This window comes from Macaca thibetana, chromosome 5, assembly GCF_024542745.1.
Source record: "Macaca thibetana thibetana isolate TM-01 chromosome 5, ASM2454274v1, whole genome shotgun sequence".
Classification (NCBI taxonomy): domain Eukaryota; kingdom Metazoa; phylum Chordata; class Mammalia; order Primates; family Cercopithecidae; genus Macaca; species Macaca thibetana.
The window spans coordinates 127,991,472-128,018,356 of record NC_065582.1 but is presented as its reverse complement, the minus strand read 5'-3'; the positions used below and the strand labels follow the sequence as shown (position 1 = coordinate 128,018,356).

General features: G+C 44.6%; 1 protein-coding gene across 1 annotated transcript; it reads left to right on the top strand.

The window, feature by feature from the left end:
* The first annotated feature begins 366 nt into the window (after positions 1–366).
* NAAA (N-acylethanolamine acid amidase) lies at positions 367–26,885 on the top strand. Its single transcript, XM_050790881.1, has 11 exons — positions 367–661; positions 1,263–1,427; positions 5,273–5,399; positions 10,230–10,320; positions 14,469–14,545; positions 19,134–19,306; positions 19,457–19,519; positions 20,588–20,654; positions 21,780–21,808; positions 25,543–25,660; positions 26,176–26,885. The coding sequence occupies exons 1-10, from the start codon at positions 456–458 to the stop codon at positions 25,622–25,624; spliced, it is 1,080 nt and encodes a 359-aa protein (XP_050646838.1). The 5' UTR covers positions 367–455; the 3' UTR covers positions 25,625–25,660; positions 26,176–26,885.

Genomic DNA, 26,885 nt, shown 5'->3' with positions numbered 1-26,885 from the left:
GAAAAGGCTTTCCTGACACCTTTTCGCTGCTGAAAATCGTAAAGCCTCTCCCGACCGCATCCTACACTCTTCCGGCCCAAGCAAGTGCGCTGGACCCGGGAGTTGGTGAGAAGCCGGCTGCCGGCAGCCTCAGCCCTTAGCGGCCCCGCGGTCGGGGACGTCGAGGCCTGACGGAGAGGCTGGGCTATCACGCCTGTAATCCCAGCACTTTGGCTATCAAGCCTGTAATCCCAGCACGCGGCGTCGGGGCGGGCCAGTGGATGCGCTGCCAGTGGATGCGCTGCGGGGACGGGAGGTGTCGCCTCTCCGGCTCGCCGGTGACAGGGGCGGGCGGGTCGTGCGCGGGCCCCACCTCCAGCGATTGCGGCCCCGCCCCAGGTCCTCCTCCTCCACGGCTTACCCGGGCTCCGACAGCGGCTGCAGCTCTCCGAGTTGCGGCCGCAGGAGCCGGAGCCATGCGGACAGTAGACCCGGAGGCGCGCCCGGGGCTTCTGCCCCTGCTGCTGCTGCTGCTGGCCGAGGCCGGACTGTCCGCCGCCTCGCCCCCAGCAGCACCGCGCTTCAACGTGAGCCTGGATGCGGCCCCGGAGCTGCGCTGGCTGCCGGTGCTGCGGCACTACGACTTGGACTTGGTACGCGCAGCGATGGCGCAAGTCATCGGGTGAGCTGGGGCCCTGGACAGGGTCTGCGGGTACGCCGGCGGTGCGGTTCGGAGTCAAACGCGCGCTGCTCAGAGTGCTCTTTACTCCCCGCCACCCTTGGAGAACTGGCTTTGGCTGCCGCCCTGAGCAGTGTCGGGGTTGGGGAGAATCCAGCGCGGCAGGTTTGGCTTTCAAGTTCGGTGTCACCCGTGGCATGCCAGTCCTTGAGCCATTCTGGGTCAGCGTGGGGCGCGAGTTGTCGCCCGGGCTGCATTGCTACCGAAGAGGGACAACCGCGCCTTCCTTGCGGGCCTCACGGGCCTTCCAAGCTTGGCCCTTTGGGACCAGCCTCACTCGCCCTCCCCATCTCCGAGTTTTCTTCCCCGCCGCCTCCCCTCCCTGCCCCCCGCCCAGCTTCCACCCTCTGCCCCTCCTCGCACCCCCGCCCCCACCCTCGGGAGGCTGCAGATTGAGTGACGCGGGCGCCTGGGCGGTCCACTGTCTGGGTAGCCGTGGCACTGACAGTTCACGCCCTAAGGATGTAGCCCCGCTCGCAGTGCACACGAAGTCACGCCGCTGACCTCGGAGCGGGTGAGACACCCTCGTGCTCTTCTTTTCTAGGGATAGAGTCCCCAAGTGGGTGCACGTGTTGATCGGAAAAGTGGTCCTGGAGCTGGAGCGCTTCCTGCCCCAGCCCTTCACCGGCGAGATCCGCGGCATGTGTGACTTCCTAAACGTCAGCCTGGCGGACTGCCTCCTGGTCAACCTGGCCTACGAGTCCTCCGCGTGAGTGCCCCAAGCCGGTGAGGAGTAACGCGGGACTTGCGGGGGCCTCCTGACACAGGCTAGCGGCAGGAAACATGTTTTCCGTGTGATAAAAACAGGGTGGTGCCTGCTTGCCCAGAAACTTACAGTGCTTCCGCGTTGCCTCTCTGGGTAAATCTGAGCTGCAGATCTTAGGCTTCGAGAGGGAAAGCAACTTCTCCGAGTCAGCATTGAACTTTCCCTCTACCAGTAGCCCGGGGTTTTCTCTCCCCCAATCCAGGTAGCATCCTACTTTTAAAATTCTGCTCAAAGGCCGGGCGAGGTGGCTCACGCGTGTAATCCCAGCACTTTGGGAGGCCAAGGTGGGCAGATCACGAGGTTAGGAGTTCAAGACCAGCCTGGCCAACATAGTAAAACCCCGTCTACGAAAAACACAAAAAATTAGCCAGGCGTGGTGGCGGGCGCCTGTAATCCTAGCTACTTAGGAGGTTGAGGCAGGAAAATCACTTGAATCCGGGAGGCGGAGGTTGCAGCAAGCCGCGATCGCACCACTGCACACCAGCCCTGGCAACAGTGGGAGACTCTGTCTCAAAAAAAAAAAAACAAAAAAAAAAACAAAAAACTTCTGCTCAAAACGTACTTTTCCGGGAAGTTTTTGAAACTAAGCCTCCTTTTATCTGGACCCTTTAGTTAACTCAGTGGCCTTCCATCTCTACACTGGCAGTGGCTCATCTCTGCCTATATTTGTCGCCCTGCATTTCTCCTTTCATGTGTGTCATGGCTGAAGTGTCTGTGTCCACCAGGGCTGGGGCGACAGGGAACACTGCTCTAATAGGGCCAGCCAGTGTTTGGACCAGGAAGTGGGCATGATAAAATGTGCACCCAGGCTGGGCGTGGTGGCTCACGCCTGTAATCCCAGCACTTTGGGAGGCTGAGGCAGGTGAATCACCTGAGGTCAGGAGTTCAAGACCAGCCTGGCCAACATGGTGAAACCTTGTCTACTATTAATACAAAAAACTTACCCAAGCGTGGTGACGGGCACCTGGGAATCCCAGCTACTCGGGAGGCTCAGGCAGGAGAATCACTTGAACCCAGGAGGCAGAGGTTACAGTGAGCTGAGATAGCGCCATTGCACTTCAGCCTGGGTGACAAAGCAGGATTCTGTATCAAAAAGAAAAAAGTGCACCCAGAAGTGAAAGCAACATGGAGTGTGTGGTTGATCCCAGGCAAAGTGCAGGGGACTACTAAAGGTTTATGGGCTCAGCAACAGGTTCTGGAATAAAGGGAGGTTTTGACTTGGTTTCTCCCTTTAATACTTATTATTTTGCCACCAGACTAGCTTCATCTCGTAACCTCTTGTACATACTTAGAGCTTCTTGCTGCCTAAAGATGATGGGGGTAGAAAAGATCTTGGAATAATGAAACTTTACTGGCCCAGGCATTTTCCCAGAACACCTAGGCAGAGTAAGCTAAAAAGCACTGGGACTGCCTTCCTCTTCAGGAAATGCTTTCAGGCACAGAAAAGACACAGGCCTGCTAAATAACATGCCTTTCAGTTGAACTAAGTTATTATAATTTTACCACCTCCCTCTCCTACCTCCAACTTTTTCCTATTTTTAACTTACGGCTTTCTCAATGAAAAATCACGAATCATTTTTACCCTCATCTGTTGGAGTCACCATATTCAAACAGATTAAAGCAAAAGTTCCAGTAAAAACATTCTAACTTTTGGATTTGATACTAAGGTATTTATAGAATTGCCTAATAGAAAGCACCATTCAATTCCACTAGCATTAACAAAGGAAATGCTTTCTTCTCATGTTGGAAGTAAGCCTTCTTGAATTAGAATAATACTAGCTACCCTTTATTGAGCCTACTGGGTGCCAGGTACTTCATGAACACAGCCCCGTGGGGAAGATGGTATCATCTGTTTTGTGATGTGGAAACCAAGCCTCAGAGGGGCCACCTTGCTGGAAGTCAGGTGGCTGGTGAGTGCTAGAAGCATGGGAATCTCCAGTTCGCTGCAGTGCCTCTCAAAGCAGAGTCTGTTTCCTCATTTGTCTCCCGTGCTTGTGCACTGCTACATCACACCACAACATTTGGGCCTGATATGAAAGTATTGTTATCTTGCCAATTTTGAAAAATCGCCTTTGAGGGAGATTCTACAAACTGCTTTAGTACTTCCCATGTCTTACCAGTTCTCTCCCTGACCTGAACTCTTTGAAGTTAAACTCAGAAACGTTGGAGGGAGGCTGGGCACAGTGGCTCATGCCTGCATTCCCAGCATTTTGGGAGGGTGAGGTGGATGGATCTCTTGAGCCCAGGAGTTCGATACCAGGATCTGTTGAGCCCAGGAGTTTGATACCAGCCTGGGCAACATGGTAAAACCTTGTCTCTACAAAAAATACCACAAAATTAGCCAGATGTGGTGGCTTGTACCTGTGGTCCCAGTACGCAGGAAGCTGAAGTGGGAGGATCACTTGAGCCTGGGAAGTCAAGGCTGCAGTGAGCTGAGATTGTACCACTACATTCCAGCCTGGGTGACAGAGACTCAAAAAAATAATAATAATAAAATAAATAAATAAATAACAGAAACCTTGGAGGGAATTAAAACTGACCAAGGTTCCATCTTTATTTTATTTTATTTTGTTTATTTTTGAGATGGAGTCTCACTCTGTTGCTCGGCTGGAGTGCAGTGGCGCGATCTTGGCTCACCACAACCTCTGCCTCCCGGGTTCAAGTGATTCTGCTCCCTCAGCCTCCCAAGTAGCTGGGACTACAGGCATGCGCCACCATGCCCGGCTGATTTTTATATTTTTAGTAGAGACGGGATTTCACTATGTTGGCCAGGCTGGTCTCAAACTCGTGACCACATAATCCACCCACCTTGGCCTCCCAAAGTGCTGGGATTACAGGCCTGAGTCACCCTTCTGGTGCCTGGCCCAAGTTTCCACCTTTAAACAAACAAACAAAAAGTAACACTTTTCCCCCCAATTATAAAAGTAACATGTAATCATTGTAGAAAATCAGTAAATGTAGAAAAGTAAAAAAACAAAGCTAACCACCATCCTGTTATTTAAAAATGACCAGAAAAACCCTCCAGGATATTTTCTCTCAGTTTTGTTCATGTGGATATACATATTTTTTCCCCTGGTATTGGACACACTGTATATAAATATTTTATAAATATTTATTATAAATACATAATATTTTTTCATGTACCGTTAAGTATTCTCAGAAAATATGGATACTTAACAAGCCTCCTCTTCTTTTTTTCTCTATGAACTTCTGTTCATAGAGATTCCCCCTTTTTAAAAATTATGATATCTGTGCAAGGAGCTGGGAGACAGGAAAAGTGCCAAGTCCCTTAAGAGCCAGCCATTTTCCCAAGGGGACAAAATGAAACATTTGTGAAACAATGGTTTAGTGTTACTTTATTTGCTCTGAGGAATTAATATGTGGAGAGGTGAGCTTGAGCTGGCTTTGAATCATGTGTTAAATAGAATACATGCTGCCAAGCAGAGGAAAAAGCAGAGTTCACAGGTCTCCTGAGCCCAGGATGGGTTAGTTTCACTGCAGATTTAGACTGAGGATGAAATTCTCACTCACTATGCTTATGATGCCCTGCATGTGTGCTAAGGGCAAACACCCGAGAAACACTGAATGAGCACAGATAAGTTGTATCCAGTTGTGTTTTTCATCTTGAATTGTTAATCTATATTCTTACAAGCATTATAGCACATATGTCAGTCATAAGGAAGAAAAACTGTTTTACTTTGAGGATTTGTTTTACAAATGAAAAACTCCTTTTCCTTTTTTTTCTTATTTGTCTTATTCATTCATGTTGGACTTTTCCCTTTTCTCAGATTCTGCACCAGTATTGTGGCTCAAGACTCCAGAGGCCACATTTACCATGGTCGGAATCTGGATTATCCTTTTGGGAATGTCTTACGCAAGTTGACCGTGGATGTGCAATTCTTAAAGAATGGGCAGGTATAGTACATACTGTATAAGATAAGAAATCAGAAAGATTTGCAAACTCAAGTTAGCAGTCATTTGGATGGCCTGCTAACTTACGTGTGTTATCAGTATAAGACACAGAAAAATCACACCTCTGGAAAAACAAAGGCAGAAGAGAGGTTTACATCAATTATGCTTATAGGAAGGACGGTCATTTATTATTTATTATTGAGTGTCTACTTAAAGAGGTCACCTAGTTTTCCATAGGGAAATCTCTTTTAGAGAGTGATCAATCATCCACTTAGGCAGAGTCAGCTCTTTCCTCTGCTTTCCCATGCCCAGGCTGCTTCTGGAATATGGAGGGGCTAGGTAGCGCAATAACTAGGAACACTCAACTTTGGGATCTGACAGTACCAGGTTTGAATCTTGATTCTATCAATTACTGTACTTCCTTTGTGAACCTGAGAAATTACTCATTCCCTAATTTTGCCGACTACAACTCATGGAGGTGCGTAACTACTTTAGTGAGATAGTTATAAATGTTAAATGAAGTAGTCTGTGTAAAGTTGTAGCCAAATAATAAATGGTCCTTCATTCTGCAAGTATGATTGACCCACACCACTTTCTTGTGTATGATCTTTAAAAAATTATACTTTGATTTTTTGTTTATAGCACGATCCCTTTAAAACTATAATCTACTATATATTGTTGTCACTGTGTAAACGTTTAGAGAGACAGAATTAATCAATGCTCATTGAGTACACAAAGCATGTTTTGCCGTAAAACAGAATACAGTGTGCAAGAGCCAGATTTTGGCTGTAAGGACAAGGACTGTATTCCCTTTGTTCTTTGCATTTAGGGGTTGATTCACAAATACTAAAAACTCATTTACTAACTACTCAGTCATCTGCTTTTACAAACACTTTTTTTCATAAAAAATTCAAACAGTACAGAAATATTTAAAGTAAAAGTTTCTCCTTTCCAGTCCCATTTCTTTACTTCACCACTATTAATAATTTGTTTTCTAGCTGAATTAGTTTGAAAATGATTTTAAGTGGTAACGATACTATAAATGCATAATAAATTCTCAAAGGAAATCTGCTAAATATTGTTTTATTACTGAATGATGGGATATTTATTATTTATTATTTATTTATTATTTATTCATGTTTTTTTCTCCATTATTCTATAATGAGCTAATACTCTTATAAAGAGATAAAGGAATAAATGCAATGAAAATAAATTATTTTCGCTGTTCTGAAACTCACTCTAATAGTTGTTTCTTCTTTTGTTTTTGTTTTTCCTGGAGTTCCCATGAAATAATCTGTAGAGAAATATTCTGTAGCGGTAGCTTTACCGTCAGTACTCAGGTGACTGTTACTGAATGTAGACAGTTTACTCTTGGGTATTGCTTTTCTATGGAGGACTCATGGCCAAGAAATTGTTTTATGAAATTAAGAACAGGTTATCCACAAAATAATTCATCTCTCATTCTTGTCTAGTGTTTGTAATCTTAGAAGTATTTTTGGCCGGGCACAGTGGCTCACGCCTGTAATCCCAACACTTTGGGAGGCCAAGGCGGGCGAATCACTAGGTCAGGAGTTCAAGACCAGCCTGGCCAATGTGGTGAAACCCTGTCTCTACTAAAACTACAAAAAAAAAAAATTAGCTGGGCATTTTGGTGGGTACCTGTAATCCCAGCTACTTAGGAGGCTGAGGCAGGGGAATCGCTTGAACCTGGGAGGCGGAGGTTGCAGTGAGCTGAGATCGCACCACTGCACTCTAGCCCAGTGACAGAGTGAGACTCATCTCAACAACAACAACAACAACAAAAGTATTGTCATACACAGGACCTCATTTGATCCCCCCAGCAGCCCTGCGAAGCAGGCATCAGTCAACATTTTTATCTTTACTTTCTAGATGAGGGGGCCTAACTTCATAGAGACTGACTTGCCCCAAATCACAAGGCAGAGACATGGCAGAGGTAGGGCCAGAACCCAGGCATTGGGCCTACTGATAGTTTTCGTTGTCAAAGCTCAGCCTTAATTAGACTATAAATTATTATTATTGTTATTATTATTATTATTTTTACTGTTTTTATTTTTGAGACAGAGTCTCACTCTATCGCCCAGGCTGGAGTGCAGTGGCGCAATCTTGGCTCACTGCAACCTCTGCCTCCGGGGTTCAAGCAATTCTCCTGCCTCAGCCTCCCAAATAGCTGGGACTACAGAGGGTGCTACCACACCCGGCTAATTTTTGTATTTTTAGTAGAGATAGGGTTTCACTATGTTGGCTAGTCTTGAACTCCTGAGCTCAGATAATCCGCCCGTCTTGGCCTCCCAAAATGCTGAGATTACAGGTTTGAGCCACTGCACCAGGCAATTAGGCTGTAACTTAAAATAACTTAAAATTCCCTGCTAAGGGTTTGTTTATGTCAACTGACTAGGCAGAAACAATTGGGAAGTACAAACAGAAGTAAAGACAGATTTTCAGAGCTGCAAGATAAAATATCTTACAAATTATATCTCGAAATTATTTATCATTGTGTATGGTAATTGAGAACTATGATGTGATTTTTGATCTCATAACTTCAATTTTCTCAGCCCTTCAAGAGTGACCCTCAGGGTCACAGTGTCATGCAAATGAGGTGGCCATATAATTACTTTTTATTTTCCACGTAATTACATTTGTAAGGGCTTGAGTAGTAAGGTAGACTTATTTCTGCTTTACCACCATCCGTGGAGATGAGGCACTCATGGAGGCCCTCAGTAAGTCTGAGGGCTGAGGTCATTTATAAAACTAAGGCCACTGCATTCTCCCTTGTAATTCAGCCACTTTAAATTATTTTTATAAGCAAATAAGGTAAAAATAAATAATTAAATGAAAAACATTACTGACCTAATTTTTCTAAGGAAAATATCAATCTAGGACTATTTATTTCTTAAAACATAACAGTATTAGTTAACTTTTATCAAACAGTATGAGTCAGATACTGTTTTAAGTACTTTTTTTTTTTTTTTTTTGAGACAGAATCTTGCTCTGTCACAAGCTGGAGTGCAATGGTGCCATCTCAGCTCGCAGCCTCTACCTCCTGGGTTCAAGCGATTCTCCTGACTTAGCCTCCCGAGTAGCTGGGACCACAGGTGCACACCACCACAGCCAGCTAATTTTTGTATTTTTGGTAGAGATGGGGTTTTGCCATGTTGGCCAGGCTGGTCTCAAATTCCTGGCCTCAAGTGATCTGCCTGCCTCGGCCTCCCAAAGTGCTGGGATTACAGGCGTGAGCCACCATACCTGGCCAAAGTACTTCTTTGAAAAATAAAATTTGGTATCAGAAATAACTGATAATGGCTAGCTGTGGTGGCTCATACCTGTAATCCCAGCACTTTGAGAAGCCAATACAGAAGGATTGCTTGAGCCCAGGAGTTTGAGACCAGCCTGGGCCACATAGGGAGACCCTGTTTCTAGGAAAACCAAAAAAAAAAAAAGTATATGTGTGTGTGTGTGTGTGTGTGTGTGTGTGTGTGTGTATATATGTCAGGTTTGGTGGCATGCGCCTGTGGTCCCAGCTACTTGGAAAACTGAGGTAGGAGGATCGCTTGAGCCCAGGAGGTTGAGGCTGCAGTGAATTGTGATTGCACCATCGCACTCCAGCCTCGGTGACATATAGAGTTTGATTTTTCTCCTGCAGGTTACATAGTGGTATCTTGCAATCACTGGAGCTCATGACCTTAATTTAAAGTGGGGGTGATGCCTATAATTAATGGGATAGTTGTGAGGATTAAATGAAAGAGCTATGTAAAAGGATTTTTAAATATTTAAAATTCAAACGTGATTATTATTGGTGAACAGTCTCACTTGTTTCTCCTAACGTCACAGAGCTTATAAAATATGTGATATTTATCTCTTATAATCAAATCAAAGCAAGTTTTATTTTATTTTATTTTGAGACAGAGTTTTGCTCTTGTTGCCCAGGCTGGAGTGCGATGGCGCTATTTCGGTTCACCGCAACCTCCATCTCCCAGGTTCAAGCGATTCCCCTGCCTCAGCCACTCTAGTAGCTGGGATTGCAGGCATGCCCCACCACGCCCGGCTAATTTTGTATTTTTAGTAGGGTCAGGGTTTCTCCATGTTGGTCAGGCTGGTCTTGAACTCCCGACCTCAGGTGTTCCACCCACCTCGGCCTCCAAAAGTGCTGGGATTACAGGTGTGAGCCGCTGCGCCCAGCTTCAAAACAAGTTTTAAAGTAAAACTCCACTTGCTACTTCTAGGATGGGGCTTCTTAACCTGCTTTGTGCACCCCTTTGTTGAATAATGTTTTATAAATACATAGTAAATGTGTGTGATTACAAAGAAAATCAGTTGTGTTGAAAACAGCCATTTCAATGTTATACTTTTTCTTAACACATTAAATAGTAAGGTTTAGCAGTGGGTCTAATAATTACCATGATTTCAAAGTAGTAAATTATGGACAGTGTTTCAAAATATCTGCAGCCAACATTGTGTATGTGAAAAACCCTGCGATTTCTACTAGTGACAAAATTATAGGCACCACTATGATTGCGTGATTTGTTGCATGCGTTCATTACAGAAGGAATTAAATTTCAGTTGGAGGTTAGTGAAGATAAAGATGCATCTTTTTTTTTCCCATCCAAGGTCACAAATCTACTAAAATCTATCTATGAACCACGCCCCCCACCCCAGCTTAAGGTTAAGAACCTCTGTCTTAGAAGGCTATTTCAGAGTTTTATTCTATTTTGTTGGAATTATTTTTTAAAAATCCAGAAAACTGTGGGGCAAAACAGATAATTTCAGTGTATTTGATTGGAATGGTGGAATGATCCATGTATCTCTTGATTTCAGATTGCATTCACAGGAACTACTTTTATTGGCTATGTAGGATTATGGACTGGCCAGAGCCCACACAAGTTTACAGTTTCTGGTGATGAACGAGGTAATCAAAACAAACTCCTGTGTAATTTTAGCTACATTATTGTTCAGTTCTATCCAAGCACTTCCTTCACTCGCCCAACAGAACATACAGAACACCCACTATGTGGCAGGGACTTCCATCCTAGTGGGGGAAAATAGACAGTATGCGTGGAAGCAATGAAGATGATTTCAGGTAGCAATAAGTGTTGCAAAGAAAGCAAAATAGGAAGCTGTGATAGAGAGTGAAGGAGGAGGTGGAGTGGTTAGTACAGGTCAGAGGGTCAGAGAAGGCCTGATCCATGTGATCCAGGAGCTAGTTCTACAGAAGCCAGGGGAAGACCATTTCTGGTGGACTTACCGCAAGGACGAAGACCGTAGGTAGTAATAATAAGCTTGGCGGATTTCAGAAGCCGAAGAAAGTCAGTGTGGTTATAGCGTGGAGTAAGTGGGTAGTGACATTAGAAGTGAAGAAGAGGCTGAGGGCATGGTGCAGGGCCACAGTGAAGAGTATGGATTTTAAGCATAATGGAAGCTGTAGGGGGATTGTAGGCCAGGGAGTGAACAGATGTGATTTATATTTTTAACTGGTACTTTTGCTGCTCTGTAGAGATTGGATTGTGTTAGGTTAAGATGGAAGCAGAAGACCATTTGGAAACTACTGTGATAATCTAGGGGATATATGATGCTGTTATACAAGCAACATTTGTAAAGCACTTTCTGGTTTACCATGCACATCTTCACATGTCTTCTTCTTAGACCCTCACAACAGTCCTGTTAGGCAAGGCTGTTATTTTTAACTCCATTCGTTAAGCAGAGAAGGACATAGGCTGTGAGATGAAATGACAGCTAGTGGTGGGAGAGGAAGTTCTCAGATTGCTCTCCTGAGTCCTGACCCAATTGCTCTGTTCATTGACATTCCCACTGCCATGCCCCAGATCTCAGGGGAACACCATTTAGTTCCACAGTATGTGGGAAACCTAGAGATAAGTGAGCCCTGTGTCTGTCCTCAGTGTGCAGCTGAATCAAGGAGAAGGATATATACAAGGAGTATCTTAAAGTTTAGTGTTGCTCCTCTGATGAACCCTGATTGACTTCATGGTGTTGTTTTTTTGGGTTTTTGTTTTGTTTGGTTTGGTTTGGTTTTTGTTTTTGTTTTTGAGACAGTCTTGCCCTGTCGCCCAGGCTAGAGTGCAGTGGGCGATCTTGGCTCACTGCAACCTCTGCCTTCCGGGCTCAAGCGATTCTTGTGCCTCAGCTTCCTGAGTAGCTAGGATTACAAGACGTGCCACCATGCCCAGCTAATTTTTGTATTTTTGGTAGAGATGGGTTTTCACCATGTTGGCCAGGCTGATCTCAAACTCCGAACCTCAGGTGATCCACCCATCTTGGCCTCCCAAAGTGCTGGGATTACAGGTGTGAACCACAGCTCCCAGCCAGTGTGGTTGTTTATTCTTCTCTGCTTTACCGGGAAGATGATGATTGAGTATATATCAGTGTCCACAGTAAACAGTTATTTATCCTAATGTATTTCTTCCACATTTTCTCACTCCCTAAGTCTTATCAGCTCTGACAGCAGAACTAGACTATACCTGTCCATTCTCTCTGCCTCCACTGTTGAGCTAGCCCCTGTCACACCTGTACTGCCTGATCAACCCACCTGATCTCCTTGCTACTATTTTTACCTTCCTATAATTCTTTCCCTACCCAGCAACTAGAATGGTCAGGTTGTTCCCCTGCGTAAAACCTATTGTGACAGATATCGCATGACTTCACTTATATGTGGAATCTCCAAGTTTGAACTCATAGAAGCAGAGAGTAGAATGGTAGTTGCTATGCACTGGGGAAAAAGGGAAATGGTCAAAGGGTACAAAGTTTCAGTTAGACAGGAGGAATAAGTTCTGGTGATCCACACAGCAAGGTGACTACAGTTAACAATCATGTATTACATATTTCAAAATTGCTAGAGTGGGTTTTTAAAAAATTAATTTTGTTATTGATACACATTACATGTGCATATTTTGGGAGCACATGTGATAATGTGTTAAATTCATATCACAGAGAAATGCAAATCACATTTTTATTTCTCTTAAAGATTAATGATATAGAATATCTTCATGTGCTTTCTGGCCATTTCTATATCTTCTTTGGAGAAATGTCTATTCAAGTACTTTGCCCAGTTTTTTGTTTATTTGTTTGTTTGTTTTGAGACAGTCTCACTGTCTCAAATCACACATTCATAAACGCACGATCATGTATGCATGATCTGATTGTGATATGTGTTACTTTAAATATTTGTCTTTTCTTTACACTAGAAACAGTCAAATTCTAGCTATTTTTTGGCGGGGGGGTCGTTAAAAAATTTAAAAAAAAAAATTTTTTTTTTTTAGTAGAAACAAAGTCACACTATATTACCCAGGCTGGTCTCAAACTCCTGAGCTCATGCAGTCCTCCTGCCTCGGCTTCTCAAAGTGCTGGGATTACAGGAATGAGCCACTGCACAAGGCCTGTTTTTGTTTTTGTTTTTTTTCTTTTTCTTTGTTTTCTTAAGACAGAGTCTCACTCTATTACCCAGGCTGGAGTACAGTGGTGGGATCTCGGCTGACTGATCTCAATCTCCTAGGCTCAAGTTATCCTCCCACCTCAGCCTTCTGAGTAGCTGGGACTACAGGCATGTGGCATCATGCCTGGCTAATTTTTGTAATTTTTGTAGAGGTAGGGTTTTGCCATGTTGCCCAGGCTGGTCTAAAACTCCTAGGCACAAGTGATCCGCCCACCTTGGTCTCCCAAAGTGCTGGGATTACAGGCATAAGCCACTATACCTGGCCAATAGTAGCCTTCTTAATGGGTGTGAGGTGGCATCTCATTGTAGTTTTCATTGCATTTCTCTAATGATTAATGATACGGAATATCTTTTCACGTGCTTACTGGCCATTTGTATATCTTCTTTGGAGAAATGTCTATTCAAGTCCTTTGCCCATATTTTTTGGTTTTGAGACAGTCTCACTCTGTCACTCAGGCTGAAGTGCAGTGACTCAATCACAGCTCACTGCAGCCTTGACCAACAGCGCTCAAGCAATCCTCCTGCCTCAGCCTCCCCAGAAGATGGGACTACAGGCATGTGCCACCATGCCTGGCAATTTTTAAATTTTTTGTAGAGATGGGTTTCATTATTTTCCCCAGGCTGGTCTAAAACTCCCGGGCTCAAGCACTTCTCCCACCTGGTCCTCCCAAAGTGTTGGGATTATAGGCGTGAGCCAACACATCTGGTCCTTTGCCCATTTTTTAATTGGAATGTTTGTTTTGTTGAGTTTTAGGAGTTCTCTAAATACTCTGGATATTAATCCCTTATTGTTGCAAATATTTTCTCTCAATCTGTGAATTGCCTTTTACTCTGTTGATACCGTTTTTTTTTTTTTTTTGAGACAAGAGCCTCCCTCTGTCACCCAGGTTGGAGTGCAGTGGCCCGATCTTGGCTCACTGCAACCTCTGCCTCCCGGGTTCAAGCAATTCTCTTGCCTCAGCCTCCCGAGTAGCTGGGATTACAGGCTTCTGCCACCATGCTCGGCTAATTTTTGTATTTTTAGTAGAGACAAGGTATCACCATGTTGGTGAGGCTGGTCTTGAACTCCTGACCTCAGGAGATTCGCCCACCTCGGCCTCCCAAAGTGCTGGGATTACAGGCATGAGTCACCACGCCTGGCTGATACTGTCTTTTAATGCACAGAATTTAAAAAATTTTTTGTGAAATTCAATTTGTCCATTTTTTTCTCGTATTGCCATTACTTATCTTTGAATGAAAACTTTTGTTTGGCAATGAATCCCCTAACAGACTTTTAAAAGTTGTCCAAAAGTAATTTTGGGAAATGATTGCAAATTTGTATTTTTTTTAAATGTGAGCACAAATCACAGGTGTGGAAGATTCAAGTTCTCTATGTTCTTCCTAATATTTATTAAGACACTACCCTTGACAGCTACGTAATTTTATTTTGTCTGGTATAATTAGTAGAATTATTTCCTTTAACATAATTACCATTGTATCCTGGTACAAAAGATTCTGCTTTCAAAACTTGAGTGAATATCTCTCTATATTCCCTTGCTAAAATGACATATCTGTTGCATGTGTGTATATATACACACACACATATATAACATATATACTCAACTTGGCAGATAAAGGCTGGTGGTGGGAGAATGCTATCGCTGCCCTGTTTCAGAGACACATTCCGGTCAGCTGGCTGATCCGCGCTGTGAGTATATTTAATGTGTAGCCCTCCTTAACTCCACTTCCACCTTCTAAACCGTTCTGTGTCATTTAACAATGTTGCTTTTAATGTAAGGAACTCCTTAAAAGAAGAAGCATCTAACTAAATGTTTGCAAAGTGCATATAAACCTTTTTGATAAATGCCAAAGATAAAGCCAGACACTAGTTAAAGTGGTAAGGACAGATTGTAATCAGTATAAGCTATTGCAGTAAGGAAGAGTCCAGTGTGAACTGAGTTCAACTTTGGTTTGTATAGAGGTGATGGGTATTTTAAAAGGAGGTGAGGGAACAGGAGCTTAGGAGAATCAGAAAAGTGAAAAGTGGAAAGGAGGGGTTGGTTCATGTGAAACCAATTTGAGTTTGCTAACTAGAACTTAGAAGTTACGCTCCAGGCCGGGCACGGTGGCTCGCACCTGTAATCCCAGCACTTTGGGAGGCCGAGGCGGGCAGATCTTGAGGTGAGAAGATCGAGACCATCCTGGCTAACACAGTGAAACCCTGTCTCTACTTAAAATACAAAAAATTAGCCAGGCGTGGTGGAGGGCGCCTGTAGTCCCAGCTACCCGGGAGGCTGAGGCAGGAGAATGGCATGAACCTGGGAGGTGGAGCTTGCAGTGAGCCGAGATCGCGCCACTGCACTCCAGCCTGGTCAATAAGAGCAAAACTCCGTCTCAAAAAAAAAAAAAGGAAAAGAAGTTTTGCTCCTACCCTCCCACAGAGCCAGGGAGACAGGGGCCCTACCTTCAGGTGTTGGCTGGAACAAATGTCAAATTCTTTTGATAGCCTGAAGTTTTCTCAGACAGGCACTTTAAGGGGGCTTAGTCATCTGAGAGACATGGCCTTGAGCTGTTAGAAACTATTAGTATTTGTTCGAGTCTTTATAAGCCAGGGTCAAGGTGTAATAGAGAAGAGGACTCAGAGGAGCCTGGCTAGAGTTTGGTCAAGGAGAGAATCTTTGTCATAGGCCAGAGTTTTCCACAATAGCTGATTGAGATAGGAGAAAATATTTTGCTCTTCTACAGAGACAGATGTACTTTCCTTTTAAAATCTCCATTTGCAAATATCCAAACTAGCAAAGCAAATGCATTAGAAGGTAGCTGTGCACACAATAAAAGGAACATCTGCTCTACAAGAACCTATTAAAATGTGCTGGGTTCCAGGCCACATCTACAGTAGTCTCCCCTTATTCTTGGTTTCTGTTACCCACAGTCAACTGTGGTCCAGAAATATGAAATGGAAAATTCCAGAAATAATTCATCGTTTTTAAATTGCACAATATTCTGAATAGTGGGATGAAATCAGTCACCTAGTAACTGTCTCAACTATCAGACTGTCACCGCATCTCAGTGCTTGTGTTCAAGGAACCCTTATCGTACTGCATAATTTGCCACAAAGTGCAAGAATAGAGATGCCGGCAACTTGGGTATGACAAAAAGAAGCTGTAAGGTACTTCCTTTAAGTGAAAATGAAATGGCATCTTTGTCCGGGGTGATACCTGAGATTTGTTGTCTCAGGGCCACAGAAAACTAGAATGCGGGCACACCAGAGTGAGGTTAAGAGTGGAAGTTTAATAGGCGAAAGAAAGAGAAGAGCTCTCTGTAGCAAGAGAGGTCCCAAAAAAATGAGTTGCCGCTTCCACGGGGAAATGCAGGAGGTTTTATGGATGAGCTTGAGGAGGCGGTGTCTGATTTACATAGGGCAGGAAAGATTGGTTGGACCAGATGTGCCATTTGCATAGGGCACGAAAAGCTGTCTGCCCCCACCCTAATCTTTTATTATGCAGATGGATTCTCTACCTGGCTGGTGCCATGTTGCCTGCTTCCTTACTGTACACATGGTGACAAAGAAAAGGGAAGATGGGCCGGGTGCGGTGGCTCACACCCGTAATCCCAGCACTTTAGGAGGCCGAGGCGGGTGGATCACCTGAGGTCAGGAGTTGGTGAAACCCCGTCTCTACTAAAAATACAAAAATTAGCCGGGTGTAGTGGCGGGTGCCTGTAATCCCAGCCCCTTGGGTGGCTGAGGCAGGAGAATCACTTGAATTCAGGAGGCAGAGGTTGCAGTGAGCCGAGATCGCACCACTGCACTCCAGCCTGGGCAACACAGCAAGACTCTGTCTCAAAAAAAAGAAAAAGAAAAAAGCAGGGAAGATGGAGCCTCCATGTTGAACATGCCTGGCCCCCAGGTAGCCCTTTTCTGTTGGCACAGCTGCCGGCATCCACCTGTGCAAGCTTCCAGCTTGCTTATGTCTATGTTTGCAGCTCCACTTTTCAGGCTGCTCTTTGTTAGAAAAAAAGAACTTCTTGGGCTACTTTTTGTTAGAAAGGAAGCCTTGCCAAGGACTCTTTTACCCTATCTACCTAAATAATTTATTTCTATCTCCTGTATCAAAAACGTAAAAGTTCTTGGTAAGGAAACAGAAAAAAATCGTTATGCTGAGGTTGCTGTGTTCTCTGGTAAGGACGAATCTGCTGGGTGTGATGGTGCTCGCCTGCAGTCCCAGACACTCAGGAGGCTGAGGCGGGAGGATCCCTTCTGCCCAGGAGTTCAGGTCCAACAGACAACATATTGAGACCCCATGTCTGAAAAGAAGTAAATAAATAAAATAACAAAAGAAACCTCTGGGACCTAGACTAAAAAAAAAAAAAAAAAAAAAGGAAAGAAAGAAGAAAGAACCCCCATGTCTATTAGCAGTCACTGCCCATTTCCTCCATTTCCTGAGATGGATGAGGCATTTGCACTCCCTGACTTTGTCACCTGGGTAAAATAAGTCACCACTGCCTTCATTATTTTTTATGATGTTCTTTTGCTTTGTTGTCACAGGTTAGAGGCAATGAATTTTATGGTAGTTGGGGGATGGTATAGGCAACATAAGCAAACTAATATTTCATCACTCCTATTACCTCTGCAAAGGCCTGGGGAAAATTTCCTCTTTGCCCTCTGAAGGTTCACTGAAAAGTCAACTCACAAAAGGCAGATTAATTGGAGAAAAGGCATACAAATTTATTTAACATGTACATGACATAGGAGTCTTCAGAATGAAGACCCAGAGATACAGGGGACATTGTCCAGTTTTATGCTTAGGTTTAACAAAGTATGGAATGCCATGTAGAAATATGATTAGACAAAAAGGTAGATCCAGGGCTAATAAATGGAGTGGGGAAACCCAGCTAGGCCTGTCTGTCTAGATTCTTCTTGGCCTCTCTGACCATACATTTCCTTCTTCTGGGTACAGGGCAGGATCCTCTCTGGAAAGGGATCATATGACCTACAGTCAAACAAGTTAGGACAGATCATTTCTTTCTTTTTTTTTTTTTTTTTTTGAGACAGGGTCTCACTCTGTCGCCAAGGCTGGAGTGCAGCGGCGCAATCTCGGCTCGCTGCAACCTTCACTTCCTGGGTTCAAGCAATTCTCCCACCTCAGCTCCCTGAGTAGCTAAGTATAAGGCAATAAAACTCTACAAAGCCCTGCCATGGGTTTTGTAGAGTTTTCTTGCCTTATACTTATTGCTGTTAGGGTTTATGGTACTGAATGATGGAGCGTTTGCAGACACCAATATCTTGAATTGTTCTTTTGTTTGACTCTATCACCACCTCCACCCTTGACAATGTGCCCTGGCAATATCCAGGATGGGTGAGCATACAATGTACTTCCTTTAAAACATGGCAGCAGAATGGTTGTGAAGGTGGAGACAAGAAGAGCAGGCCCTCCACCGAAGGATATTCTTGAGCAGATCAGCTCTGGGAAGGAGCCCATATGGAATCTGAAGATTTCGGGAGTGATCCCCTTAAGTATCCTTGCCACAGGCCTTTGGAAGTCTTCCTGGGCCCTCGGGGTGTCTGAACACCTATTAAGCTCAGGGCCCTAATGTAGCGCATGCTCTTTCATCCCCAAGCCTTTGCCAGTCTAGTCCATCGAACTAGAACCCTCCTCCCCACTGCCACTCCTCACCCTGCAACCACCACTTTCACCACTCACTTGTGTTTGTCTCTTTGGCTTCAATTCATGTGATGCTTCCCTGCAGTACTTCTTCCACTGCCTTTGGTGAGGATGGGTCCCCTACAGTGACATCCATAGCATCTTCTCCTATGTGAACACTCATTACACTGTCACCATTGGCTGTTGACTTTTCTGTCTTCCTCAGAGGTTTAGGGAGAATAGGACCTGTGGACTCATTCACTGCTCTATCCCCACACCAGCACAGTGCCTGGCACAGAGTAGGTATTCAAGAAAACTCTGTTGAAATAATAAATGAATGAAGAAGCGTGAGGAGTCCTTTGTGAGGGCGATCTGCCTGGAGAGCACACAGCCCGTGTTTGCTGAGCCAGGCCTAGGACTTGTCAACAGTTCTCTCCTCCTGTCAGAAATTCGTGCTGCTCCTGGCACCCCCTTTGAAGCTGACATTTCTTCCATCTTAGGAGCTCTGATGACAAGAGGATAAGGTCAGAGCAGATCAAGGTGATAGTCATGACACAGCATATCAGGAGAATGTGCTTTGGATCATTTTTGCATCATCTGGTGCGGACCCAGCTGCAGGTGAGGTTGCTCATGCAAGTTCTTCTTTTTGTTCAGACCCTGAATGAGTCAGAAAACTTCGAAGCAGCTGTTGGCAAGTTGGCCAAGACTCCCCTCATTGCTGATGTTTATTACATTGTTGGTGGCACGTCCCCCCAGGAGGGGGTGGTCATCACGAGGAACAGAGATGGCCCAGCAGACATTTGGCCTCTAGATCCTTTGAATGGAGCGTAAGTAGAACCGAAAGTTCTGGTCATTCTGTATCAAATAATCATGTTTTCAAATTGGTGGAATGAAGGGTATTTAAAATTTGTTCATATGTCTCCTTTGCTATGTCGTAAATTGTTGTGGATAAGACAAGATGATGTGCTCTGTTGTAGGTGGTTCCGAGTTGAGACAAATTACGACCACTGGAAGCCAGCACCCAAGCGAGATGACCGGAGGTAGGCTGCTACGTGCTTTCTGGTTTGCAGTGTTTTCTTGTGGTCAGGAGAATATGCCCATTCTGTCACAAGAACCTGCAAGACCTACGGGTGCCATCCTCTCCCAGAAAATGTACCTGGGCCCCTTCACCAGTGTCTTGGCCGGGAAGGGAGTGTTGTGTGGAGGAAAGCAATGGGCAGAGCCTCTCAGCAGCTGGGCGGGTGTTGGGAGGGTCTCAGGGTCAGGAGCCCTAGAGCCCACCACCAGCTCTGCTAATGACTCACTGGGTGGCTCTCGGGCCTCTGTTTACCCATCTGTAAAATGAAAGCAAAGGCCGGGCGTGGTGGCTCAAGCCTGTAATCCCAGCACTTTGGGAGGCCGAGACGGGCGGATCACGAGGTCAGGAGATCGAGACCATCCTGGCTAACACCGTGAAACCCCGTCTCTACTAAAAATACAAAAAACTAGCCGGGCGAGGTGGCGGGCGCCTGTAGTCCCAGCTACTCCGGAGGCTGAGGCAGGAGAATGGCCTAAACCTGGGAGGCGGAGCTTGCAGTGAGCTGAGATCCGGCCACTGCACTCCAGCCCGGGCTACAGGGCAAGACTCCGTCTCAAAAAAAAAAAAAAAAAAATGAAAGCAAAGGGCCAGGTTCATGGTCTTCTAGGCAAGATATTTTTAGAAGGAAATTATTTCCCTTATTTAAATAATAAACCAGTCAAGGGTTTTTATTGTCCCTTCAAGTTGTAAACATTCTATAATTATAAGTCAGCACAGTTCCAAAGTGCAGGTAGCTGTATAGGTTGCCTTGGCTTTACTGCCCCACAAGTTTGGCCACTGTTCAGTTCTGCAGCCACACATTTTCATCATCCCAGCTTTCTTGAGCAGATGGTGCCAACCGTCCCAGCTGCTGGATGAATTCCACCGTGGTGAACTGGGCCTCAGCAGGAAACAGGCTTGGGGCCAGAATCTGTTTTGGAGAAAGGGAGATAATGAGACTAGAGCTTGCATTGTGCCTCATAAAAATGACAGCTGATGGGCTTCAGTGCTTGTTGAAGTGCCAAGTGACCTTCGACCATTGTCCTTACAGAACACCTGCCATCAAGGCCCTTAATGCTACGGGACAAGCAAACCTCAGCCTGGAGGCACTTTTCCAGGTAACTTGTGTCACAGTGTCGCGCTTACCCAGGATGTTTGGTGTTTTGTTAATAGTGAATATGAAAAGCTCCGTGAAATCCTCTGGTAGGTGAAAATGTTAGGGTAAAAATTTTATTTGGTTGAAATCATTTATTAAAAGTGGTGGCTCTCGCCTGTAATCCCAGCACTTTGGGAGGCCAAGGCGGGCAGATCACGAGGTCAGGAGATCGAGACCATCCTGGCTAACACGGTAAAACCCCATCTCTACTAAAAATACAAAAAATTAGCCAGGTGTGGTGGCGGGCACCTGTGGTCCCAGCTACTCAGGAGGCTGTGGCAGGAGAATGGTGTGAACTTGGGAGGCAGAGCTTGCAGTGAGCCGAGATCGCGCCACTGCACTCCAGCCTGGGTGACAGAGCAAGACTCCGTCTCCAAAAAAAAAAGTTATATGCCATTTTCTGAACTTGCTTCTATATAAGTTAAAATGTCCATCTTCACCAAAGTTTTTCTTTATGTTAAAAAGAAAAAGGCATAGTTGTAATATATGTTCATTGTTTAAAAGAAAAAAAGAGAAAGAATTAAAAAGTCAGGCCGGGTGCAGTGGCTCACACCTATAATCCCAGCAGTTTGGGAGGTCAAGACAGGAGGATCACTTGAGGTCAGGACTTGGAGACCAGCCTGGCCAACATGGTGAAACCCTGTCTCTACTAAAAATGTAGAAATTAGCCAGGCATGGTAGTGTGTGCCTGTAATCCCAGCTACTCAGAAGGCTGAGGCAGGAGAATCGGTTGAACCCGGAGGCGGAGGTTGCAGTGAGCCAAGATCATGCCACTGCACTCTAGCCTGGGTGAAACAGCAAGACTCTGTCTCAAAAAAATAGTCTATAACTATCACCTCAAGATACACTAAAGAGTGGTTATGTTCTTTCTACAGACATCTTTTTTTTTCTTTTTTAGTAGAGACAGGGTCTCTCTATGTTGCCCTGGCTGGTCTTGAACTCCTGGGCTTGAACAGTCCTCCCACATCAGCTTCCCAAAGTGCTGGGATTACAGGCCTGAGCCACTGCACCTGGCCCTCCGTAGATATTCTTTGTGTATTTCTTCTACCATGTAATCTTCTCTATAATATGACTTTTTCCTATGCAGGTTTTGTCAGTGGTTCCAGTTTATAACAAGTAAGTGACTTGTTAAACATGTCTGTTCACACATCACTCCAGAACAGTGAACTCACTCACGCACTCTTTGGCTCAGCAAGGATCTGAGGGCTCCTGTCACCAGGCTGTGGGGGCACTCCTGTGGGTACAGCAGCGAGCAAAACAAAGTCTCTGCTCTCATGGGACTACTATGGGTGGGGTGGGGGTGGGGGGTGATCAACAAATATGTATCAGGTGAGAAGTCCATGAAGAAATCCAAAGGTAAAGAGAATAGAGTGACCCTGAAGGAGGCTCTGGGAATTTTTTTTTTTTTTTTTTTTTTTTTTTGAGTCTCCTGTGTCCCCCAGGCTGGAGCGCAGTGGCTCAATCTCAGTTCACTACAAGCTCTGCCTCCTGGGTTCACACCATTCTCCTGCCTCGGCCTCCCGAGTAGCTGGGAGTGCAGATGCCCACCACCACGCCCGGCTAATTTTTTGTATTTTTTTAGTAGAGACAGGGTTTCACCGTGTTAGCCAGGATGGTCTCAATCTCCTGACCTCATTATCTGCCTGCCTCGGCCTCCCAAAGTGCTGGGATTACAGGCATGAGCCACCATGCCCGGCCAGCTCTGGGAATTTTAAATTCACACTTGGCCTGCCATAGTGTTGTCAAACTAGGAGGAAAAACACTTTGACTGGCTGACCTCTTGACTCCTACATTTGAAATATGCTGGCAGTGAGGTGTTCCTCCTAACTCAGTCAGGTAGCTGTGGACAGCCTTCACCCATTAGGAGCTCCTTAGAAATAAACTCTGAATACTTTTGGTTTTCTTTTATCTTCCCGAGGAATTTCCACTATCTCCGATGCTGTTCCTTGTTCCACTGACAATTCACTAAGTTAATGTTCTTTTTTAGCCTGTACCCTTGATAGCAGCATTCTGTGAGCAATGGTTTCTCTAGTCTATAGTCTAGGATTTTTATCCACATACTATTTTTTTTTTTTTTAAGTGAAAGCAGGCCAGGCGTGGTGGCTCACACCTGTGATCCCAGCACTTTGGGAGGCCGAGGCGGGTGGATCACTTGAGGTCAGGAGTTCGAGACCAGCCTGGCCAACATAATGAAACCCTGTCTCTACGAAAAATACAAAAATCAGCCAGGCATGACGGTGCACGCCTGTAATCACAGGTACTTGGGAGGCAGCATCTGGAGAATCACTTGAACCTGGGAGGTCGAGGCTGCAAGTGAGCTGAGATCATGCCACGGCACTCTAGCCTGGGCAACAGAGCGAGACTCTGTCTTAAAAAAAAAAAGAAAAGTAAACGAATTAGTATTCTGCTACTCAAACAAGTGAGCTATTTGGGTAACAAAGCATACCCAGTGGTCTGCTAGTAAGCCAGCTCTTTGTGTGGGAAGGGACAAACAAAAAAATTCCCAAATTTGTAGCATTTGTTGACTTCCATGGTGTGAATACTCCCACATGGCTGGTTTCAAGCTTACAGTTGGCTCATACACTTCCTGCATATTTAAGAATTGGCCCTCAGCAGCCTGTAGGAGCCAGGTCCAATGCACTACTGACTGTACCCATCATAGCAGGGCACAGTTTTGCCCTTTTAATAGTCATTTTTTAAATAGGGGTTAATAAAATATTTTTGTGTTCTTACAGTTTTTTTAGGTAATTATGGAAGTGATGAATAGATCTGTCTGGGCGCAATGCCTCACACCTGTAATCCTAGCACTTTGGGAAGCCAAGGCGGGTGGATCACTTGAGGTCAGGAGTTCGAGACCAGCCTGGCCAACATGATGAAACCTAGTCTCTACTAAAAATACAAAAATTAGCTGGGCATCGTGGTGCATGCCTGTAAGCCCAGCTACTCGGGAGGCTGAGGCAGGAGAATCGCTTGAATCCAGGAGACGGAGGTTGCAGTGAGCCAAAATGGCACTCCAGCCTGGGCGACAGAGGGACACTCCATCTAAAAAAAAAAAAAAAGAAGTGATGAATATATCTTTTAAAAATTAGCATTATAATAAATAGTTAAATTTATTTTAATAAAACGAAGCATTTTATCTGCTTTGAACAGCCCTTGTAATTTTACATGGTAGCAGTGGCCAATTGTCTGTATTATAATTGAGTTAAGCATTCTCCAGTTGTTATATCTTCCTTTATTAAAACTCTGAAATAAACATATTCGTGTGCCTCTCCCCTGCTTACTTTCAGATTATTTCCCTTGACTGAATTCCCAGAAGCAGGATTATTGAGTTAACAGCTGTGAATGTTGAAATGGTTTCTGAAATGGTTTGGTCAAAATACAATTGTTAGAAATTATACACAGTTCTCCAAGTAGTGTTTTTCTCTGTTGTATACTTGAAAACTCAAGAGAAACTGCATTTAAGTAACAATCACCATGGAGCCAGAATTAACACAGACTTCTGACTCTCAGGCCCTTTATATGTAATGATTAACCTCAACCGAGGCTGTTCAGTTGTGTGACGTTAATAGAAATAAGTGTAACTGTAAGAAAAAGAAAACAGAAAAACAACAAAAAAGTAGTCTGAACAAAGGCAGTTAGCTCTATGCTGCTCCCTTGTGCTGTGCTGCAGAATTACACCCACCTGCAATACAACTCCATCCTCTGCTGTGGCTCATCAGCAGAGAAAATACTAAAACAGTGACGGAGAATAGAACCATGACTAAAGTAAACGAGCAACTAAGGTCCTGTTCAGGGAACCTCCATTACCCTTGGATGAGCTCTGCACTTGCTTATAGTGCTATCTTTAACTGAGTGTATGATTTAGCTGTGGACCCAGTGCTACTAATTCTGCCTGTTTCTGAACAACCCAGCTCCGATATTTTGCACATGCACCTCAGTTGGATTCCAAGACAAGTGTGTGTGCATGTGGGCACATGTGCTCAAGTTGTTTAGGTCTCTTCCTATACGGAATGTGGAATCAATGACACTATACTTTTCATCCTTAGATCTGGGCAAGGTGGAGGGGTGGGGCAGGTGCCTTGATCCCGGAGCTTTAGAGGCCCTCCTCTGGAATTCCTCTAGTTGTGATACCACCCCCCAAATCATGGTGTAAGGAATCTGCTGGACCAAGGGCATTTGCCCACCTAGAGTCTGCCCAAGTACCCAGGACCCTGTAATTCTCAGCCTGAACAACCCCACCTCCACTTCCAGGGTTTGTGTTTTCCTCTTCCCTGGGTGGTATTCTCCTGATGGTGGTGCACGGCCACTGAGGGAGAGCACAGGGGTAGGTGCTTGCTGGGGAATGTGAAGGCGGTGATGTCACATGTATGCAAGTAAGGCCCTTGGGGGTAGGACAGAGCCAGGGTGAGGGCCCAGGCTTGGTCTCCCCCACTGCCTTGGGGTAGAGCTCTGAGGAGTCTGAGATTTTATTTATTTATTTTTTATGAGACACAGTCTCACTCTGTTGCCCAGGCTGGAGTGCAGTGGCACAATCTCGGCTCAGTGCAACCTCCGCCTCCCAAGTTCAAGCAATTCTCCTGCCTCAGCCTCCTTAGTAACTGGGATTTCAGGCACCACCACACGCGGCTAATTAAGTCTGAGAGTTTTAAGTTCCAACTTGGCCTTCCACAGTGTTGTCAAAATAGGAGGAAAGAGCACTTTGACCTCTTGATTCATAGAATTAAAATATTCTGGCATAAAGGGCCTTGTCCCAGATCCCAGGTGTTAGGGAAGCACTTGGTCATTTTCTTCCGTCTCTGGCATATTAGAGAAAATGATGTGTACATAAAATTTCCTCTCATTATTTTCAGCCTCACAATTTATACTACGGTAATGAGCGCCGGTAGCCCGGACAAGTACATAAGTAGGATCAGAAACCCAAGTCGAAAGTAAGTCAGCAGAAGAGCGAGTTCACCCGTGCTGTGAAAGGTTTGTTGTTACTGTTGTTTTGGGGAGATGTGGGGAGGTGGGTGTGTGCTGATATTTCTCATAGAGGATGGTAACAGCCTTAAAATGTATACATATATAATATTTTCTGACAAGCGTCTGGCATTGTCATTTGTGTCAGATTGTCATCATTAGATATTTTATTTGGAATCGTTTGTATGAAAACCAATCTTCGGCTCATGCCTGTAATCTCAGCACTTTGGGAGGCAGAAGCTGGTGGATCACTTGGGGTCAGGAGTTCAAGACCAGCCTGGTCAACATGGTGAAACCCCATCTCTACTAAAACTACAAAAAACTGTTAGCCAGGTGTGGTGGCAGGCACCCAAAATCCCAGCTACTCAGGCGCTAAGGCAGGAAAATTGCTTGAACCCAGGAGGTGGAGTTTGCAGTGAGCTGAGATCACACCACCCAGACTGGGAAACAGAGTAAGACTCCATCTCAAAAAAAAAAAATAATAATCAGTCTTTGAATTAAATGCATGTTTTCTTCCCTTACAGATGATTTTTAAAAATGAAATTCTTGAAGAGCTGTACCTTAAAAAATCAGAGAAAGTGAAAGTATTGTGTTATGTTACGAACAATGCAGGCTCCTTCCTCATTTAACTTTTCAACCTTGCAAAGTGGGGCCAGAAGATCGATTTCGAGTTTGTGGTAAAGCCTGTAAAAGCCTGTAATGGGCATTGTCCTGTACCTGCTTCCCTTCGTGGTTTGCCTCGATCCTCTCTAAGCTTCTATCCTGGATTGAATAACTCAAAGATAATTGGTCTCAGAGTTCAAGCCATATCCTCAGACCTTATTTCCATCTTCTCATAATTCTGCCATCATACCTTTGCTTCTCCACTAATGAAGTGAGCTGGCAAGACCTCTGTTCATTGTGAAATGCTTCTGAAAGAGCCTAAAAAAAGGCTCATCTGAAAGAAATGGAGAGCTCTGTTTCGACCCAAGCCTGTTTGAAAATGTGTTAGTCTGATTTTTGATCATGTATTTCCATGTAATGGAAATGAAAAAAAAAACAACAAGTTTTTAATAATTTTTTAATAATGTTTCTAATGTTTTATTGAAAAACCTATGGACCTCCTTCTTTCTCAACATCTACTTTCTTACTGCTTTTTGAAAATAATGTGCAACCAAATTGTTTCTTAATATCACATAATTAAGTAATAAAATGTCAAAAGAAATGTTGGCAAGAAGAATAAAAAGATTTTCCA